The following is a 22014-nucleotide window of genomic DNA, read 5'->3' on the forward strand; positions in this document are numbered from 1 at the left end:
AAAAGTAGGGCAGTTCCATGAAACAGTAGAGAGAAGTGTAACTTTAAAGAATCTACTGCCAAATGTTTGAAGTATTCTTTTCAGTATTACTTCAACATTTAACTATTGACTACCTAAACTTCTAATATCACTCTTTCACAGCACATCCACAACACAAAGCTCTCTTTGTAACATGGCAAATTTAGAGCAAGAAATCCAAAATTTGAGCTTGCCAATTATTTTCTTCCAACTGCACTCATCTGCATTCAACTGCTTATTTATAGGCAGTTATTTGCAGCACTGATATTACTTCACATTCATAGAAGCTTGATGACAAAAAAAGCTTCCAAAAGCTAGGATAAAAATGAGAACATCCCTATCACATTCAATTCACCATTTCTTTTCAAAATGATTATTTGTTTTTCACTATCAAATTGTCATTCCTGCCAAATTACCACTGACCAACTGGAGGAAGAACAAGTCACGCTGGAAATGTAAAGCTCAGCTCTATCATGTTTTTATTGCTGTTCCAGTATGTTTGAAGCACAGCTTGTTAACAGGCTGCTTTAAAACAATACTACTGCTAATAATAAAACCAAGCCCACATAAGGAGAGAAAGAAACAACCCCAACAACCTTTCCCAATTTGTTGTGTCTGAAAGGTGTTTCTGAAACTCTCAGACCTGGTCTAAAAGTGCATTCCATCTAACTCTGATGTTGATAACATCCTATCAGTGAGTGAAAGGAAAAGTCACTTAAAGAACTTTGCCCCAATGCCCCTCAAAAGAACCAACAATTCTTAAGTGAAAGCAGAGAGGAAGAAGACAACACAACATTTACATATATTTGGATAAATTAAGTCAGAGTAACAAACATGACTGTGTGACTAAGTAATTGCTCAAAGAATGTCCTGCAGTCCTAGGAAGTGCTGAGGATTTTGGCTCAAACTTTGCTCTGTGTTCAGCCCTTAGTTTCACACACAGAATGACCAAAACAAAAAGGGGTTAGAAAGGGGCTCTGACAGGGATCCACCTCCTACCACTTCACCCTCTGCAACAGAAGGCAAAAGGCTGTGTCACAGGCTGAAGGGTTCTGGCAGAGTTGAACTGGAGGACATTAGGATGGGTTTGGCCTGATAATGTGTCTTTTCTGCTTACCAAGCTGAGAAAGTGCAACCACAACACAGCAGAAAACACACTGCTCTGCTGAGTTTATTTTTACTCAAAATCTGATTATGTAAAAAAATGACTGCACTAAGGAAAATAGTCAAATGCCTTTAAGGGTTTTCAGATCCAGATGAGAGAACATTCACGTACAGTCTCTTCAGCCAACATCTTCCTCTATTTCCTGTACTGGTATTTTATGGTGTGATCAATATTTCTCAAACATTATTCTCTCTGCTGCAAAATCAAAATGGAAGACTGACCATAACAGCACTATCCTAAGAAAACTTCATTTGCCCTTTTACTCATATAATCAAAAGCATTTTATTGTTTTCAAATCCCTAATCCAATAATGTAGAAACATAAGAATTAGGATAAAAACGAGAAAGAGAGTGAAGGATTTGAACAGTCAAGAGACACTCGTTTGCCATGTCACAGCCTTATGCACAGTGCACTTGTAAGTAACCATCATCTCCGAGGAGCTCCACATGGGCTGTGGGTCTAAAGCAAAACCATCAGGGCCTGCTCTGCTTTCCTTTATTAAAGTGTACAAATTTAAATGGATTTTGCAGTTGCAGGAAACATCTCCATCTGCACACTCACAGCTTGCCCTCTACCCCACCCCCTGAGGGAGAGGCTTCTGCAGATCCTCACTGCATTAGCAAGCAGAGCAAAACACGGAGCACAGAGCAGTGAAGTGCACAGCCTGCCCGGCTGGGACTGAGGGCAATCACATCTCATTGCAGGCACCAGCACACGGCACAGCTGCCATGGCACTGCTGCAAGTGCATCCAACACTGTCCTCATCAAGTACACGCTATAAACCGAGACTTTGTTCCCTGTCACTTCACACCCAAGGCACAAGAGCAATAACCAAGAGCACAAAATACATAATGTGGCATTTTATGCTAATAATTCTATAGCAGAAAACACAGGAGCCAAGTGTGTATTTCAACTGAACTGGAGATTTGGAAATTTTGATAGTGATTTTGTACTGCATTCACAGCAGACACAAAATATCAAAAGAAGTTTTCAAATAAAGACCAACCTTTTGGATTTGGAGTGGAGACAGTTTCAGTGTAGAAGTTTACCACACATGAATTGGAGGGGCAGAATCTGCTCACTGGCACAGAGATGCCAAAAAAGGGCATCAACGGCCATCGTGCTGCTTCTTGCAGTCCCTCATCTCTGGTGAAACATTTTAGCTTTTCACTTTGTTTGTGAAACACAGTGTTTAACACGCCTTGGAAGTGAACTGGCCGGTCCCAGCACACACCTCGGCAATGCTATTCCCCAGGACCTTCAAAAACCTGACTGTGAGTGCAAGCCAGTGCAGCCACTACTGAGATTATCTGCACTCATTTCCTTACCCTGGTTCAGATGATAAAATAACCATAATAAAGTACAGCCTGTACCAGAAGCTACATCAACAAGTTTTGGACTAGATATATTGCTGTGATTTCTAACACTGAAACAATAACAAGGATATTTTTACACTGTAAACGGGATTTCTGATTTACATTGTGAAGGTTCTTCTCACAGCAAAAAAAAGTGAAGGCCACAACACAAAACTGAGAGACAGGCTCATCTCCCAGCTAAACTCAGGCCTAGATGAAAGCTCCCTCCCTGAAACACACAATGACTTCATCGTGACAGGCCAGCACAATTCACTGACTATGTGCAAAAACCTACAGCTATAAAAATCTGTAGCGCACAGCTGAAGGCTGTGAGGTGTCCTCCCTGAGAAATGCGCTGCTTTACAAAAGATTCCTCATCAGAGAGAGAAATTAATGCTGCTAAAGCTGTCATGAAGTCACAGCCTGTAAGTTGCTTTTAGTACTTCGGGTCAAAAACCATACCGAAGAAACAGAGGCGGTGTTGCAAGAAAGTTGATAAAACCGCAACAAAAAAGAGTTTTTCATCTGCATCCCTTAAGTTATTTCAGGACTACAGGGTTTTTTTTAACTAATAGAAGACAGAATATGAAATCTTAAGTAAGGCCACTGAGCACGCCAGGTTAACAACCCAGTCATTAGATACACAGATCACACAGCATCACCCAGGTCACTGAGGCTGCTAAAAAAATCCATCTCACACTCTTAATCCAGTTAGTTCACGGTTTTTGTAGCTCGTTCACGGCGCTCCGTAAGACCGATGTTACTCACAGCAAACGTACACGATCGCTTTTCAGCGAGTCTCAGACTAAGTCTTTATAATGCAACAGAATTTAGAGCTAGGACAGCTGAAGAGAACTTTCACCTGCACACGTTAACGCAGGCACTAGCCCGGCCAGCTCTGCAGCACAGCCAGCACGTCCTGAGCAAAGTCAGGCAGCGGCAGCAACTCATGCGCTCACATTCACCTTTTTTATCCCCCACGACCTCGGGCTGCTGCAGCCAGGTGAGCCCTCGCAGGGCACGGAAGGGACGCGGGGCTGCCAGCAGCATTTACCACCTTCCCCCCTTCCTGAACGTCTGCAATCGCACTACGGAGACGGAGGAAATAACGAGAGCGACCAACTCCACAGGCACAAGATTTAAATAAACGCAGGAGCGAAACGAAACGAGGCGCTGAGCTGCACCCACCGACGGAGGGATGGGGGGTGCAGGGAGGGACAGGAAAGAAGGGTGATGCCGGAGAGACAACCCCGGGAACCCGGAGGGGGAGGCAGAGCTGAGGAGAGCGAGACGGAGCTGCTCCCCCTCCCCGAGGGCAAGGGCGGGCCGGGCCCGCGGCCGGGCAGGGCGGCGGGAAGGAGGGAGGGAAGGGAGGAGGGAGTTGTCCGGGGCAAGGGCGCTGCCCCGGCGGCCGCACTCACCACACCATGCCGTAGGCCCCCTCGCCGATGTAGGAGAGGTTGGTGTAGCGCGGCCCCACGTCGAACACTTGTCCCCGCACCATCTCCGGGCCGCCGGCGCTGACGGAGCCGCCCGCAGCCCCTGCCCCCGACACCGCCGCCATGTTGTCCGTGCCGGGAACCGCGGTGCCTGCGTGCGGGGGGGCGGAGGCGGGCGAGGAGGGGGGCGAGGAGGAGGATGCGGGAGGGAGGAGAGAGGAGAAGGAGGGGAAGGAGGAGGGAGGAAGAGGCGCCGCCCGCTCCGGCCGCTCCGCCGGTCTCGGCCCGTCGGCCCCGTCAGCGCCGAACCCGCCGCGGCCGCTCTGAGGAGGCGCCGCCGGCCGCGCGCGCGCGCACCGCCCGGCCCGGGAGCTGGAGGGGGGGAAGCGGGGGGGGCGAGGGCGCGCGCGCAGGGAGCGGCGCGGGGCGGGGCCGCGCGCGGCAGGGGGCGGAGCCAGGGGCGGGGCCGGGGACTGCGGTAACCGCAGCCGCTGGGGAGGGGGCGCGGCGGCCGTGGGTCACGTGGGGCGCGCGGCGGGTCACGTCGCCGCGCGGCGCCATTAGAGGCGTCAGGTGACGGGCGGGAAATGGAGCCGGGCCCGGCCCCAGCGCCCTCAGTGCCCCGCCGGTCCCAGGGCTCGGGCACCGCGATAAGGGCGCGTTCATCTGTGACACTCCCCGACTTCAGCGCACAGCTTTACAAACTCTTTTTAGCATGTTGTTTTTACATGTAATTACGGTTTCCTATTTGCTGCTTCCCGTGTAAATGTAAATAAACTTTGTAGGGGAGGTGAAATCTCAGCTGAAGGTTTGTCACGGTTTGAGCGCTGCTTGCAACAGTGCCGTACCTCCTCTGTTTCTCTGCAAGGCAGAGTTTTCCTAAAATAGCTTTTCCTTGTTTGTAGGAGTCTGTGCACAAGGATCTTAACTCCACTTCTGCCTTTTTTCCTGCAGTTCTCTAATGACCCTGGCAAAAAGTACTAACCCCTGGTTACTGCTGACATTTTCACTGCCACCGTCTCTGCTGCTTCTCACCTGTCCCTGCCTGGAGGCTGTCCCCAGCCACGTCCCTGACAATGTCTTGCTTCTCCCCGAGGTCATTTCTGGCATCCCACCTTCTTCTGGCCCTTCCTGCTTCCTCTGCCACGGCCGAACCCTCTCAGTGTCCCGGAGCCGCTTCCAGCGCTGCGATCCCCTCGTTCCCTCCCCGGCTCCCTCCCAGCTCTGCCCAGGCTGCGGAGGGCTGTCCCGGCTCTGGCTGCACCCCCAGGTGTCCCCGAGGCTCCGGGTGCCACCCAGCCCGGGTGATGGAGGGAAAGCTGTCAGGGATGAGCCCCAAAATCTAACAAACTCCCCTCTATTTAACAGGCATTCAACTCTTCAGCTCGTGCTTTTGTGTATTTGAGTGGGATAATGCTTCTGATGTATTAATTTTTATGTGTGTATAATGGTTTTTGTTTCATGATGCGTTCTGCACTTCAGAAACACAGCGTTATTCTCAGAAATTTCAGTCAGCAGTAAATGTAAGTGTTTAAATTTTCTAAAGCCAAGTAAAGTATTATTTTAAAGGTTCTCTAAATGAAAATTTGCTTACAGTTCTGATTACATACATAAATAAATCTGTCATCAGCAAATGCAAAACAAATTATTATGGAGAATGTAGCTTAAACACAGCCTGTCATATCAAAGTTAATTAAAAACTGGTGTGTATCTAGATTATTTTCTACCTTCACTGGGATGCGTCTGATCAAAAAGGAAACCGACCAGGCAGGCCAGGAAATTGTGGAAGGACTGTCAGCTCCTTTGAGCACTGTGTTCAAATATATGTCTAATCCAATTAAGCCCAAATAAGTGGTCAGAGGCTGTGGCATGCTCTCCCAACAACTCCTCCCGTGGCAGAACTCAGTGCAGTATTTCAGTGAAGCTCCGCAGTTGCTGAGATAGGCAGAGCAGATGGGAGTGGTATCAACCAGTTTTCAGCCTACTTAAACACACTGCCAGTACCTGCACTTAATGTTGGGTCTTTTGCCTTAACAAGGTGACATTAAAGGCTCAATTCTGGAAAGCACATAAATGTGTTTTGAGAAAATTATGAGTTCCATGATCAAAATAAAGGGCTGTGTTGGGGGAGAAGAGGTGATACTAAAAATTATACCAAGTAATGAAAAGCAGAAGGAAAAAACGTTTTTATTTCAACCAAATCAAAGCAGTGCTGAGAAGAGTTTGTGTAAGCAGAAACAGGAATATTAAGGAAAATCTAAGCCATAAGCTATGTCAGTGTAAATACGTCATGGTTTGGACTGTCTCCATCTTCAGTCAAGTTCAGGAGTCACATGAATGAGTTCATCCTACAATCGGGATCTAGAAATTCCCTGCACTGTTGCTCATTTCTGCTTTAACTGTTAATTCTTGTTCTGTAAATTGGTCTCTTGAAAAGGGAACATTGTACCCCAAGGCCCCTGGGATCAGCAGTGCCGGGTCAGGCCGAGGACAAACAGCATGGAACTGCCCTATGGTGCCCCTCCATAGTGGGGGTGGGAGGCATCTCAGATCTTTGTGCTAATTTAAAACTGAAGCCACATCTCCTAAAATCATCATAATTATACCGGTTGTGTGATTTGCGTGGGACATTGCAGCCATGGCTTTCCTGTAGCTGCTGTACCAGTATGTCAGCATGAACCTGAACCTCCCATCATCCCAACCAGGCACAGGCATTAGGTACAAACAGTTTTACCAGAATTGTTTCAAAAGACCTCAAGCCTTTGTGCGGGGGTGATGAGAGAGAGAAATAAGACATGTTAAAATGTTTTATAAAGATATATTTTAACTTGTAAGGCACTCAGGAACCATGGTGATGGTTCCTGAAATTGCTTAAATATGAGCTCTGATCCACAGAGAACTATCCTAAGATTCAGAAAGAGCGTCAGCTGGTAATAACTTGTAGTCAGTACCTACCTGGGCTTGACTGAACAGGTGACACACATCAGAAATCCCTTGAGACTGATCTTCATGTGAATGTTGACCACTGCTTTGGCAGCGTAAAGTGACCTTAATAAAAAGGAGGCTCTTGCTGTAAGCTTGCACTGCTGGGAGGTTAAAAACAATCTCTCATCCAAATGGCTGGGCACTTGGTGCCAGAACAAATTTACTTTTCCCCCCAGTATTTCCTTTTTTCCACATTCTGATGGACTTTGCATGGAGCTCACTGTGGCTTAGACACCATGGAGTTAAGATGAGAAAACAGATTGCTGTGGTTGTTCTGTGCATGCCAAGGGGAGCACAGAAGATTATTAATTGCAGAATGATTCTGACAGTAACAGCCTTGATCCTGCACTGGGTATCATTCTGTCACTGTCAGAACCTGTCACTGTTGTAGGAGATGTCTTGTATTATCCATCATGTTCTGGTTGGTTTTGCTGTTCACAAATATGGTTTGAAAACACAGTTGCAATTTCAAGTCATTTTTATGTTCCTTAGTTTTAAACAAGTAGTTTACAATCATACTCTAAATATTTTTAAAGGGATCCATTTTACAGCAACCTTAAAAGCTTACCATATAAATCTAGCTATTTTAATTAATATACTGACATTTTGTTGCTGTCTATATAAAATTAAGTTGCCTTTATTTTTCAACTGCAGTAGTAGCAGTATTCAGGCACTGTCCTGCAGTTCAGTAATGGAAATTTCCCAGCCTCAAAGCACACTCTGTCTCAGTCAGCTGCAATAAAACTCTGAGTGATTTCAATATTGTTGTGTGCCTTACTTGTCCTCGGTTATCTGGAGCTTGTATCTTTTGAAAACCAGCAACTCCTCATGAGCTTGCTTCATCTTGCCCAAGACTTAAAATTCAGTAAACAAGCTGGGGATGATAAGAGAATTGAATCACCAGATAAAAAGTTAATTTACAGGACTGACAAAATGAAACATACACATATTAACTATTTACACAGCATATTACAGCAACTTGTGAGTCTTCACTGAGTCCTGCTTTCATGACCCCTGTTTTCTTGTGCTGAAGCCTTATACACTGGAAGGCTATTAAGTTCTTACAGGAAGATTTAGCTAGTACATAATATCAGTCTCTTGATCTCTGCATTTCTGGTATCACTGATTGCTAAGAAAATAAAATAAAAAGGAGACAAAATTATTACATAACCTCAGGAGTCTAATAATTTACAAATACTAGAACATGCAGTGTGTTTCCCCCACACTTATTCTTGGTTCAGCTGTAGGCAGGACAAGTGATGCCTCCAGCAGAGGCAGAAGTCAAAGCATGTAGAAACAGGATTATTAGGATTTTATGTTGTCCAAATATTGCATTTTTAATGCTTTTTGCTCATAGCTAAAAATGTAGGGAACTTTTGTAATGCAGAGAGTGGCTGATGTGAGGACAGAGGAAAAAGGGTGATGCAAGAATGAATAAAAGAGAATATGGGGGGGGGGGAAGAATGTAAATTAAAAGTAAAATGAACAGGTAGTGGGACTGAGCTGTGGGAATAGAAGGGTCCTGGTTGGAGGGGTGATATCCAGACCCCACTGCATCTGGCTGTGTGCAAGTGAGGCCCCTGGCAGACACCCAAGTCTATTCATGGAGAACCAGTTTGGGGAATGATGCCAGGCCTTCTAAAAAGAGCTCACCAGGACCTGCTTTCCCTGACGTGGGTGCCTGCTGCGGTGACGTTGATCACAAACGTGGCTGATGACTCTGATGGCACATGGACACGTCCTGCTTGTCTGCTGGCATTAGATGTAATCTAAACCATGGGCAGTGGCTGAGCAGAAACAAGTGATAGGGGACAGCACACTAATGGCATTCTGAGATTTTCACCAGGGTTGAACATGCAGCATTAAAGGCTGTACATCCCATGACAAGTGCGTGGCAGCCTTCAGGAGCAAGCTGGAGGCTGTAGCACAGCAATTCTGCATGAAGGCTCCACATACAAACTGTCACACTGGGCTTTCCTGGGCATGTGGCAAGGAAACAGGATTCCCTCTTTTCTGCTGAGTAGGTCCCGACCTTGCTGACATGGAGCTGCAGAAGAGGCAGCTCCAGGTTTATGGCTGCAGGGAAGTCTGCATCTTTGCTGTCTTCACCTATGCTGCTGGAGGGAGAACAGATATCAGTCTCCTTTCCTTGAACTTTTTGTTCAATCCACTGATCTGACAGCCTAAAGGGTCTTTACTGCTTATTTTTAATAGATTTTGTATAAATTATAGACATCAGTTTCTACAGTCCAAAACTGATGAATCATCATTTTAAAAAACTAAAAAATTCTTTTACAGTTTTGCATATCTACAGCAGATAAAAGAGAGATTTCCTAAAGGAAGTGGTGTCACCATATTTTGAGAAAAAGAGCCAAGCTGTTGGAATCTGTGTTGCATTATGGGGTAATGCAATACCTCTGAGCACTTCCTGTTTATCATGAGAGATATAGTTTTCACCACATCATAAAACTTGCAAGCATTTGTTAATAAACACTCCTAGAGAAAAAATAATATCCAAATATACAACCCCTGTGGCATCTGTCATTATAAACAAAAGAAGGTTTTATTATATATATTGGAGGACAATTTGTGCAAAAGCAGCAGATTTTGAGGGTCCCATCCAGCTCTTGCTGAAGGCCATGTCATATCTCTCATTAGGTTATTGCACCCAGCACATGATTCTTCTTATGTGTAAACAGCAAGAGGTTTGAATGAGCAAGTGTAATTTTCACTATCATCATTCGTCATTTTTTAAACAATGTGGGGGTACAGAGAACAAACATCTGCAGAATGGCAGGAGAGAGTCTTGTATGAAAATGGCAAAAGTAAGATTTGCTTTTAACAACAATAATCTGCCAGTGCTGAGGTACCTAATCAAATACACAAACTGTGCAGATGTTCAGAGTGGTGCTGTCTTGCTGTGTGGCCTAACTTGTCATCTTTGTTCCTTCAATAAATTCTTCTGGATAAATTAACCTAGCTGGGAAAGGAAGAGCTGGGGAGCAGAAGGGTGCAGATTTTTCAACACCAGCAACCTCGATGGCACAATTTGCACCCCCAGCAGATAAAATCTTTGGCAAGGAAATGCAAATTATTGTGACAGATTCAGGATGTTCTTGTGATCTGGCTGGGACTTGGTCTGCAGCTGACAGACCCACGGGGTGGGGGCTGGGGAGGGAATTCAAGGTTTCTGCCAGTTCCAAGGGGAAGCATTTTGATAGGCAACTGTACAACAGCAACGCTGTACAGTCAGACACACGACAGGCTGGTGCCTCTTACAGCTTCACCACTGTTAAATTCCCTTAAAGTTCAAAGCAAACTACAAGGCTTATCTGTTTGTTCAAGATGGGAACATCTGAACTGCAGTTTCATGTGGTAAAATCCTGCTGCATGGAAATGCAAGATGGGCAATGACTGTGTACAATTCTTGCTTCTTTAAATGGCTATAGCATTTAAAACTGCCACACAGACTGTTATCAGTTAGACAAGAGCAAATACTGAACATCAGAAAGATGTTCCCTCCAGCTACCAGCAGTAGATGTAGCAAAATTGAATAATTAAGACATTTGTAGCTTTTAGATTTTGAAAGTTTTAACAATGGGAAAATGATCTGGCTCACATTATCTTTGTCTTACCTGACATATGGTGGTTATTATTGCAGATACACAGAGCCTCATGATAAGAGATGCCTTTTATAAATCCAATACATCCACTGTAATCAGGCACTGCATTTATCTTACTGCATAACCAAGTCTCTGGGTTTTGTACAAGTGACACAAAATTGTTGTGAGGATATATCAGTGTCCTGAATATCAACTAACTTTTCAATATGATGTCTCATTTCCAACTGACATTAACATCCCAACTGAATCCCTGTCCTGGAAATCCTGAGAGAAAGACAATAAAGGCTGCTTAAAAAAACCAAAAACAAACAATTATAAACAAAGACCCCAAACAAGAAAGAACATTATTCTTTTAGAAAGATGTGGCAAAATATCTGTAGGATGATGCTCTGCATCCAATTTTCCAAGTGCCATTAGTGGTGGCAGGATAAGGTTAAGTGCTCAGGCTCTGCCAGCAGCACGTGTGGGGGAGCAGACAGCAGATGTGCAGCCACTTAGCCTGTGCCTTGTGCACCAGACCATGGTATGGAAATGCACGTGGATATTTAATTGCTATTCAACTACAAGTTGCTTGGATTTATGAGTCTGGGAAGTGCAGATGCTGCAGTGAGGAATGAGTGTTTATTAGCACAGTAGCTGTGCTGGCCTCTCCTGCAGAGAGGCAAAGTGCCCCCATCTAGAGAAAATGGATTAAAAGGGGGCAGTGCACCACTCTTGTGTCCCATTTACCTTTGTGAAGTGCAGCTGGAAAAATGCCAATATATGGATACATTTCCATCATGAACTCTAAACAGATTTTACTGCTGCTTATCACAGACAATAAAAATGCAGCAGCTCTCCTCTTATCAAAACCCAATTTAGAGAAATGTATGGCTAAACAAGGGACATAAGCACCTTCAGAGGCAGCTACATGGATACATGAGAATAAACCCTTTAAGAGCCAGATTAGGAAGATGGGACCATTACCTGTACTCAAGCATTTTCCAGTGGTTGTTGCAGTAACCTTCTGTGGTTACTCTGCATGTGTCCCCTTTCCTTTGTGGTTCCTCTTGCACTACACTGTTCCCCATGCCAGCATCCTGCTGGGCTGCTGCAGTCCCACTCAACCCTCTCTCTGCCCCAGGGGCTGGTGCTGCTGGCTGACCTTCCTTCACCTCCCTGCTCAGGCGTGTTCATCCTGTGCCCTTCTGAGGGAAGCCCCACCTAGGAGGTGAAGTGAGGGGTTAAACATCAGCTAGGAGCAAGGCACCCCCCAAAACACCCCAAATGTGCAGCAAAATTCTGATGTTCATGCTTCTTGCACTCATTGCAGTGTCAATTCTCACAGTGTCCAATTCTTCTCCTTTTCTGGGCTGGTATATTTTTTACTGAATTCATTTTCTTGCAGTTTACTGAGCTGCATGAGCTCATTAAAGAGTCAGACAAGCACCAGACCTACACAAAGAAAGCAGCATGACTGGAAGCAGAAGCATCATTTTGATACCAGCAGTCCTTTAGATTTGGCTCAGCTGCCAGGTGATATCACTCCCTAAGACTAGTTTCAGCTCTAAAATCAGGAGGTTTGACTGCACTGCTGAGAAGCCTTCAGACACTTCTCTTGCCTTTGCCATCCTTTGCTGCACTTTTCTCTCCTTTTGAAAAATGCAGGAAAAAGCAATCATGAGGGCAGTTTTGTAAAGGCTTCCTTAACCACCTCCTTTCTGCTTGTCCTCTGCCTCTCCTGTTCCTGCCATTTATGCTTCCCAAAGTCTCCCAGCTGTAATTCTCTGTGCTCCTGGTGACATTGTCCTACCTCTCACGAGCAGCCAGGATCAGGAGAACCTTTCCACCAGAAATTTTCCCTTGCAAACTGCACAAGCAAGACAGACAAACCCAGTCCTCCTTTCTCAGGACAAGTGTTCAAAAAAAAAGGTATTACACAATCCCCAAGACATGCACATTACTCACCAAAACAATCCTGGGAATCCTATTTGTGCCTCTCCTTTCTCTGCAGTGGTACCAGTGCCCTGAAGGCAGGACCCAGTAGCAGGACTGTATAAACCCAAAGCCTGCAACGGAGGGCACTGCTTTGTGCAATGATCAGCAGCCCTACTGTGAAGGACAGAAGTATCTTGCTGTGTTTGTTTTGTGATGTGTTCTGCTAATTTATACTGCTGGATTAATAAAAATAACAAGATAGAAGCTTCCAAATGGAATCCATTGCTAACTGTCCTTCATAGCTCTATTCTTGTTCCACACACATTAGGAAGTGCACATTATCTGGTAAATCAAGATATTAGAAACAAATAAATGCCTTTATATTGTAAGGGGGGGGGGGAAGCCTTTCTCGAAATACTGTAGAAACAGTCACATCCTCTATTTCTGCCTTTTATAAAAGGCAGGCTGTGTCTTATTATCATCAAGGAAGAAGTAAACAAATGTAATTTAATCAGTTCTGTCTTTCGTTGATTTGCATCAGCAAGAATAAAAGACAAAGGCAGAATGGAAAACAGCAGCTTTGTGCTAAAAGTTTCAATGCACAAAATACTTCTTTCTCCAGCTGTCAAACATTAAAAAACACTCTGCATACCAGTAATAATAAAAGTGTCAAACAATTGACCACAATGGGAATCACAATGCTTCATTAAAAGCTCTAAAGCAGAGTAGAAAAGGTTCCAGACATTTGCTAAACAGAACTAAATGCTCAGATACTTTCAAAAAGTGTCAGAAGATGCTTTCATCTAGTCTAGTCATGCAGATAAATATCTCCTTGCTTATTCCAGCCCAGTCTCCAAGCTCCTGCTGTTTCAGCAGTAACAGCTGCATGTGCCACTTGCTGTCCTGAGCCTGAGGCAGCTCTGGTGCACCACAAGAGGTTAATGTCCTCTCCAGTGATGAGGTTCCATTGCATGTGGCATTGCAGGGATTTAATCAGTAATTTTGTATTTACATACATAATTATGTATTATTTGAGAGCCTAACCTATTTGTTCAGCTGACAGGCGATGTTGTGATAAGGAATTTCAGCAGACAGGATATTTATAGATCCTTTATCTCTATGTACAATCAGAGCTAAAACATCAAACAATACCCCGAATGAAGGGTTGTTCCAGTTCAGCTTTACCCCATTGTTGCTTTTCCTTTTTTTTTCTCCCTCTGTCTAGTTAGTACCTAAAACTTGGCAGTGAGGGAAAAAAGGGAATGTGACTCACACTGACAACTTCATTTGCTGTAAGAGACCTCAGTAATTGCTCTAACCCACTTGCAGGAAAGCTACCCCTCCTCTTTCTCTCCTTCTCCACCCTTGGACAGACAGAGGCCACGCTTGTAACAGGAGCAGCAGGCTGCTCCCAGAGGCCAGGCTATCATTTAAGGAGTAACCGGGCCTTCCTTTTCACTTTTCTTCTTCTGCATTTCAAGTTAAGCCCTCACAAGAATTTAGAGCAGCTTCAGCTTAAGGGGCATCTTCTCACCACGGCTTTTTCAAAAACCCAGTAATAAGCAGGGTTTGCAAAAGGCTCACAGCTCAAACACAGCAGGGGTGAGGTGGCTGCTCCCACAACACGCAGGGCTTGGCAGCCAGGACAGCAGCTCCAGGATAAAGCTGCCGAGGAGTCAAACAATTGTGGCCTTTTCCTTTCCTTGTGGGATGGGGGCAGGGAATGGTAAATAGAAACAGAAGAATCAGCACAGTGCCATGTAGCACTCTACCAAAATATATTTTCATTTTTACTTACATAATCAACATGAGAGCACATTCGTAGTGAGGTGGCGGAACAGATGGCAAAGCCTTCATTTTCAGCAAGACGTTAATTAACAACAACTCGGGTTTCTGTGAGAGAGAGGGTTTGTTCTGCTCTAGCAGGGTTGAGATGGGTGCTTACTACATAAAGCCAAACTCGCTTTCCCCACACAGAATTGTGATTTCTTTTTTCCATTACATCCCTGTTACTTTTCCAGGATACTCTCTGTAACACAGCAACATCCCAAATGCAAAAAAACCATCACAAGTTTGGGTCCTACCAGTAGCTTTGGATTCTCCTTGCAAATACTTCTGAATGCTCTGTGGACATATAAATATAGAGAGGAAAGGGAAGAAGAGCCTTGCGTAAGAGAGTTGTGTGCAACTTACACTGCAGGTGAGGCTTGTGTTATGTGCAGCAGCTTTCACAGAGATACGATTGAAGCTAAAGCTTCTTAGATGCTCTGCATGAGTTCTCTCTCCTCTTTCCTCTGTTCCACAAACTTGGACTTCACATCTTCAGCACACTGATGCAGCTGTCCCAAGGGGGACTGAAGCAGAAAGTAGCTATGAAAGATATTTATTCAAACCACAGGCAGAGAATACATCACCCAGACACAATGAATAGGGAAATGGTACACGAAGCCGAAAAGTCTGGCCTCTATTTTTCATCTGATAAGCTGTCTGGACAGCCAGGCACACTGAACAGCCCACAGATATCCAGCTCTTCCCTGCCTGTGCTGCCAGGTGATAGGAGGTTGCTTTTTACTGCTTTACATTCAGCATCAGTGGCTCTCCTGAGTCACACCCAAGTCCTGCAGAGGCCTGTGGGCCACATTCCTCCGGGGATTAAATCCATCCCAGCAGGAGAGAGGAAAGAGATGCAGGCCAAAAGGGATGGGCAAGCAGTGGGGAGGGAGGAGTTGAGGGGAGCAGGGAAGGAGGTAGCAATAGGGAACATCCAAATTAAGGCAGGCAGGAGCTGGAGGGCAGTACTGCAGAAAAGGCAGAGGGGAAGCAGTCATACACTCCATTATGTAAAACAGGGCAACAGGGCATCTGGATTGATCTGCTGTGGAGCTTGGAAATGAAGCCATTATTCCCACGTCTCAGCACTCATCCCTGTGCTGCCAGCAAATCTCTAACACCTGACAAGAAGTGTCTCTGCCCATTCTAGTGACATGCACATCTAGAAAGGTTGCTGTTCCATTACTCCCACTTCCTCTGTACAGGCAGTAGATGGCTGTGGGTCTGTGCTGCAAGCTGAAAATCACACCCTACTCATTACCCAGAGGGACTGAACAATATTTTTGCAATTATTATTTTCTTCAGTGTGTGTTAAAAACATAGTTGGGATAACTATGACATGGAAAAACTACATTACAAGAATACTGCAGTTATCAAGTCTAACCAAAAATGAGTATGTGGTTGAACTAAGAGTGTCTATTCCACCTTTCAGCACTTTAAATCAAAATTTCAGGTAGGCTCCTGTGCCTATTGCTCTCAACAACAAGAATACACATCCTAACATTGTTATGCTGAGCACAACCAACCTGCAGAATTGCACAAGAGTTTGGCCTCCACCAGTTCATGTTGTGTTAAACCAGAAGTGGGCCACAGAGAATATCTTGCATACATCAGATGGCAGAGATTCTTTGCAGGATGATTTTCAGGAAAAGTGCCAGATATCACTGAAACTGTGCTTAGGAGGTGCAAAGTAAAAGAAAGAAAAGAACACCAAAATTGTATTCTGCTTAGCCTGTCCTCCTCTTGCAGGGGGGTTAAGAGAGAGATGTGAGAATCAGCAGAACTACTTCTGTACTTACAGCTGATTTTTTTGGAGAAGAGTGATGAAAAATCCTTCGCAGATATTACCTTTAAAAAAATATTATCAGCATAACAAGAAGTTAGCTCTTCAATCAAAACCAAAAAGAGAAGCAACCAACAGATGCACAGACAAGCACTGACTTCAGTGGAGCTGCAAGGCTGAATTTGGCTCCAATTCTGTGAAGTACTTTCAAAGCAGGAACATACTGCATACAAATGAGCATTAAATAATTTGCATCATTAAGAGAGCTCTGAGCAGCTCATCTGGACTTTGAGAAAAGCTAAAGCAAATGTAGATTGTTTGAATACCATTAGGGACAGTCATTAATGAGCACTTAGGCATCTACAGTATTGACACAGTGACCCATCCTCCTTCCCAGGTTATTTTCTGTATTGATTTTTTTATTGTGTATTTTCTTACACATGAGCTTTAGAGTGTGACAAAGCTCAGCAGTTCATGTAGGAACACCCCTTAAAGCACTATACAATTACATTTTTTGTACAGTGCATCTTTTAATTTTGGTTTTAGAGAAACATGGCCCTGTCTGTTTGGTGTAGATACCATAGACAGTTTCAACATCAATGTGTATCAAAGAAACAAAGGCAAATAGTTAAATGGATTCATCCAGAGTGACACAGAAGGAGCTGTGTAACAGAAAGAGCCTAAAGGCTCTGGATGCCTGGTTTCCAGGCTGAAGCATTTCACTCAATCAGCTCCAAGCAGAGCTGCTGTAGCACTGGGATAAACTGTAGCCTCATACCATATCTCAAATGCTGTGAAACATGTGGGACAGTGCAGGGATAGTGCAGAAGAGATCAGGTGAAGAACACAAATTCTGCAAAGAACTGAAGGCACTCAGGTGCCAGAGCTGCAGGAGTTGAGAAGTGATGGAATACTGAGAGCTAAATATGTGCAGCAAAGTGCAAAGGGGGAGGCAGGGGCAGGCACCAACCTACAGGCAGTCGAAGGGGAGCTGGAAGGAATCTTTAATGAAGGCAGAAATCATTCTGGGTGACTCAGAATATTGGTATTCACCAAGAGAATTGAGAACGGGCAAAAATAAATAAAGCTGAAAGCAAAACCCAAAGGCCAAATCCCTCTCAATAGCCAGAACACTGATATAATCTGAGCAACCAAACAACAGGTCCTTGTGAAAACCCCTCTCCAGCTACTTCCTGCACACCAGCCTCTCTCCCAGGCTGGGGAGGGCTGCAGGCAGCTCCCACTGCCCAGCCTGGGAGCTTTGCAGGCTGCTCTTGTGCTGACACCTTTTTTTCTGCAAAATGCAGCCCTGGTGGTCCTCCCTCCACACCCCCAGCCCTTGGCTTTCCTGTGACATCTCAACTAGTGCATTGTGTAACCTCACAAACTTCCCTGAGCAGCTCTGTGTGGCTTTCATTAGCTGCCAGCTTTTGTACATGACACAGGCACACACATCAGTCCCTGACAGACCCAAAGGCACAGTAGTTTTATTTATGGGTGGGTTTAATGCTAGCCAGCTTCAAGATCTTGCTGCCATCAGCCAAAAATGTCTGCAGGCAGCATTTAACTAAAACTTCAAGCTCTATAAGTCTTACAGTGAAGACTGGAAACCAGGCTAGTTTCAGTTTTATATTTTATACAAGTGTGATAACTTGTGTTCTTTCCTTTTCTTCATTTTAAACTTTTCATTGAAGAGTAGTCAAAGAAGTTACAGTTCTATATTTTGGAGCTGAGATCAGTAAGACTGAAGAACAGGAAAGACTTCCTGACAGTGAGGTCTATTAGTCAATGGAGCAGTCTCCCAAAGGAGATGCTGGGAGCACAAGAAGTGCTTTAGCAGAGCTAAAGGCAGCATTAAGTGCTCCAAGTGCTGCAGGCAGCTGCAGAGGATTGCCATGAGACACAGCAAGGACTCCTGCCATTAGTCTGCTAATGCACATCCTGGCCTGGCCAACTGCTAGTGGGAATACTCACTGACTTAAAAGGTCATTAACAAGAAAATATTAGAAGACAATTTTCTAATGACAGGGGCAGCCTCTGCAATGTGTCTTCCATTACAAAAGGTGATTATTAGTAGGGGGAAGAAACAAACAGTTTTTGTTAGTATTTGTATTATGGCTCATTCATTAGGTCTTCCTTAAACCACCTAAAAGTAAAAACCACTAAATTGCTCAGATCCCCTTCGTGTCTAACTCGCCCTGCAGAAAACAGTCCTTCTCCATCTCTTGCTAGTATTACCAAGGAAATAAAGTACAAACTACCAATTACAAAGGTTTAAGACTGGCAACACAGATCTAGAATCTCTTTACCTTAAAAAGCAAACAAAACTAAGACAATTGAAATGCTACAATTCAGGTAAAACCCAGCCTTATAAACTTTTCCATGAGAAAGAACATAATTGGTGAGGGAAGGAAGATTAAACTATTTTCCAAAGGTTTTAGTGTCAGTACAAAATCCAGCACTTGAAATGCTTTCCTTACAATTTTCTGGTATCACTCTCTGTGCAGCAGGAACCTTGTCTCAGTGGTTTAGCTGGTAACTTTCAAACACCTTGTATTTAGACTTTCAATGTAACCTTAGTACAGGCTGTCTGGAATTTGATACTCACTTTAGTGTCCTGATCCATCAGGACACTAAAAATTGTACAGGCAACCAGCCCATGGTCTATAGTAAGAGTAAGGCCTGTCCATGTATAAGTTGATATTTCTATCACTCTGAAGAGATGGAAATCCTTTGGAGGGAGGACAGAGAGAGGGACAGGATTACTGTTTGGTTTTAAGAGCACACTCACCAGTGCAACACCAAAGCCTGCCTGCACTGTTGAATTTGACTTTCATCTCAATGGCAACATTTCTGTTCTTCAGAAAAATATGGGGTAGAAAGAGGGCAGAGTCATCTCAGCAGCTGATCCATTCTCCCATCTCCAAGTCCATCATGGTGGGGTTCAACAGCTGTGCTCCAGGGAGCCTTCTGCCAGCCAGCACTAAGGAGGGGACACTACCTGCAAAGACCAATGACCTTGTGCCAGTTAAGCCTGTCAGGGAAAACTCTTGACGTGCCTCCACACTCAGCCCATGCTGGTCATTCCAGCTGCTGGAACAGTTGTGTGGAATTAGCTGCATCAACAGAAAACAATGGGGTAAAATATCTGTTGTCAGTGGCCTAACTCGTGTTACCTGTGCTTGTCTGTAACCCAACAATTAGATCCATCGTTAGCAGCTTGGCTTAATTATAACTTAGAACTTCTCCAAGCATAGACTTTGCTCAAGATTTTAAATGACTATAATTAATTAGGCAGAAAGCCTGAAGTGTCTTCTCATCCATTGTTAGAATTATTTTTCCTTTCCCCACATTGACACCAGAATGTGGTTTCATAAAGGAACTGGGCTGTCGATTTGAAGATTAAAAAAGAGGCATCTCTTTGTAGAGAAACACCTTTTATATCCTATATAAAGAGAAAGAGGGCTTCAGAATTTTTTAATCTTGACTAAGAGATGCCAAAAGGAGTATCATACTAACCTACACTTGTTTAGTCCCAGTCCTTATAGGAAAGATTTATTTCTTGCCTCTCATTTAAAAAGCTTTTTGCACCCTCCCCAAATTTCTTCTGTTATCAGAGATCTGGTATCAGGCAGCTGGGCCCCAGCCTGAACCAACTGCTTGGATCTTAATCAGTACAAAGCAAGCCACAGAATTACCGCCAGAAAAATGGCAACTTCTTAAAGGACACAGGGGAGGATGGAAGGTGTCATCATGCAAAGAAACGCTTCCCCCTCGGCTTTCCAGTGCCCACCCCAGACGAAGACGTGAAGGGCCGGGCAGCACTCGCAGAGGGCTCTCTGGTGCAGATTGCGGCTCCCGCGTTCTCTCCCGGCTCTCTGGTTCGCTGCGGCCGGAGGAAGGCGGGAGCCCTCTAGGGGCGGCACACGGAGCCCTGGAGGGATCCGGGCACCTGCTGAGCCATTCCCCTCTCCCTGCCGAGCCCCTCCTGCCTTCCCCGGGCACAGGAGCGCTGTCCTGGCTCCTGCAAGGGCTCAGCACCTGAAGGTCTACACAGAAAATCAGGCTGGGCACGAGGAAGTCCCAGACTTTTTCCTGGCAGTGCTTACCCTACAGCCCGGAATATGATGTGGGAAGTCTCTTCTCTGTGGTTGGTTCAATCCTCTCAGGGAAAACACAACATCACCAAAGTGCAGACTGCAGTTCTGGAGCTAGCCTGGCTTACCACAGCATAGCTGGAATTTTTTCTTCTAGGCTATGCAAAAAGGACTTGGTTTTGCCTTACTGTGTGCCTCAAGCATACTGTGAACTCTCATAGAAAGTGAGCAGGTTTATCTTTGTCAAGGCTTGTTCAAAATAGTCCTTTCCAAGAGCTACTTCTATTTGAAGGCTAGGTAACAGCTGCAGCATTTAAACATTTAAATATTTTCTCATTCTAATGAGAACTTAAGATCCTTTCCAAACAGCTCAACATAACAACATGAGAACATGGCAAACTCAAATTTCAAAACATTTTGACTCCAGTAAAAAAAAAAAACCAACAAAACCAAACAACACCCAAAACAAAACACAAGCATCAAAAAGCATCTAACCAGATATTAAGAATTTACTGTAGTGCAACAAATAACAGATTTTGTTAGTGATCCAAACCAGAAGAGTGCAAGAACAGCTTAACACTTTGAAAAAAACCCACCAAGGTTGTTTTTTTTTTTTATATAAGAGATATTGACCATAAAAGTCCTGCAGTTACATGAGCAAAACTACAGTATTGGTTTGGTGAAACAGGTAAATACCCATTACAGTCTCTACATGTAATTTACAAACAACTTTCTGCATGACATATTCAAGGTTATGCTTGATTTCTTAAAAAAAAAAATTAGAGACAATAAGATGAAAGCCTGTAATCTACATTAGTGCTACTTGAATAGCAAACTTGATCTAGATGCAGAAAATGTTTTATCTATCCCTCACCAAATGGCAGAGATGTGAAGTCTGCATTACTAGGAGAACCCATATTTCTTAAAGTTCTCCCAGTCTCTGAAGAAGTACTTCTGCTCACTCCATTTCCCAGGTGGAAAGGACAGGCATTTCCAGGCTGTTGGCAGAGCCTTGGTTTTGGCTGGGATAGAGTTAATTTTCTTCCTAGTAGCTGGTACGGTGCTGTAGTTTAGATTCAGTGTGAGAATAATGTTGATAACACACTGATGCTCTAAGTTGTTGCTAAGCAGTGCTTACTCTAAATCAAGGACATCTCAGTTTTCCAGGCTCTGCCAGTGAGGAGGTGCAAAGCAGCTGGGAGGGAGCACAGGCAGAACAGCTGACCCAAACTGGCCAAAAGGCTGTCCCTTGACATTCACTTCCATAGGCTTATTGATTGTTTCTTGCTCAAACCCTTCCGTAACAGAGCCTGCAATGACTGGAATCCTGGAGCAGAAGGTTGGCTCTGAGCCCCATGTTGAACACATGGGTGGTGGGGATCTGTTGGATGAGAAGGAAAACAGTCACGAGTACAACAGCACTGCCAAGAATCAGCAATGCCTGGATTTCATCTCCTACTGTTCAAAAGGAGACTGCAAAGCCAATGTTGGGCATCAGCAAGGAGAAACAACAGTGATGTCCAGTCCTGTTCTCAACTGCAGCTGGAATGGGCTCTGACCTAGAGGAAGGCAGTGCCTTTGGGAAGGAAAGCACCAGGGATTCCCACGAGACACTGGAGTGACTTTGTTCAGCTCTGTGTTGTTATTGGCAAAGATCAGCTGTAGCTGCCTTTGGACTGTGGAGTTACCTGGCTGATGGATTCCCACAGCTGCTTTTCACAAAACCACAGAAGAACAGCAGCAGTCAGCCACTGCTTGTGCTCCCTGGTGAGCCCAGTGAATCACAGGCTGGATTTGCTGCT

At 44.6% G+C, this 22014-nt stretch overlaps 1 protein-coding gene across 1 annotated transcript in view; it reads right to left on the reverse strand.

Annotated features, from left to right (window-relative positions):
* Window positions 1–4259, reverse strand: part of MAPK1 (mitogen-activated protein kinase 1) — a 37436-nt gene extending 33177 nt beyond the window's left edge. The window contains exon 1 of the mRNA XM_059484873.1: window positions 3960–4259. Coding sequence (XP_059340856.1) covers window positions 3960–4102 — 143 coding nt within the window. The 5' untranslated portion in view covers window positions 4103–4259. The remainder of the gene's footprint in view (window positions 1–3959) is intronic.
* Window positions 4260–22014: the final 17755 nt, after the last annotated feature.

The sequence above is a fragment of the Ammospiza nelsoni genome, chromosome 18, assembly GCF_027579445.1.
Source record: "Ammospiza nelsoni isolate bAmmNel1 chromosome 18, bAmmNel1.pri, whole genome shotgun sequence".
NCBI classification, from domain to species: domain Eukaryota; kingdom Metazoa; phylum Chordata; class Aves; order Passeriformes; family Passerellidae; genus Ammospiza; species Ammospiza nelsoni.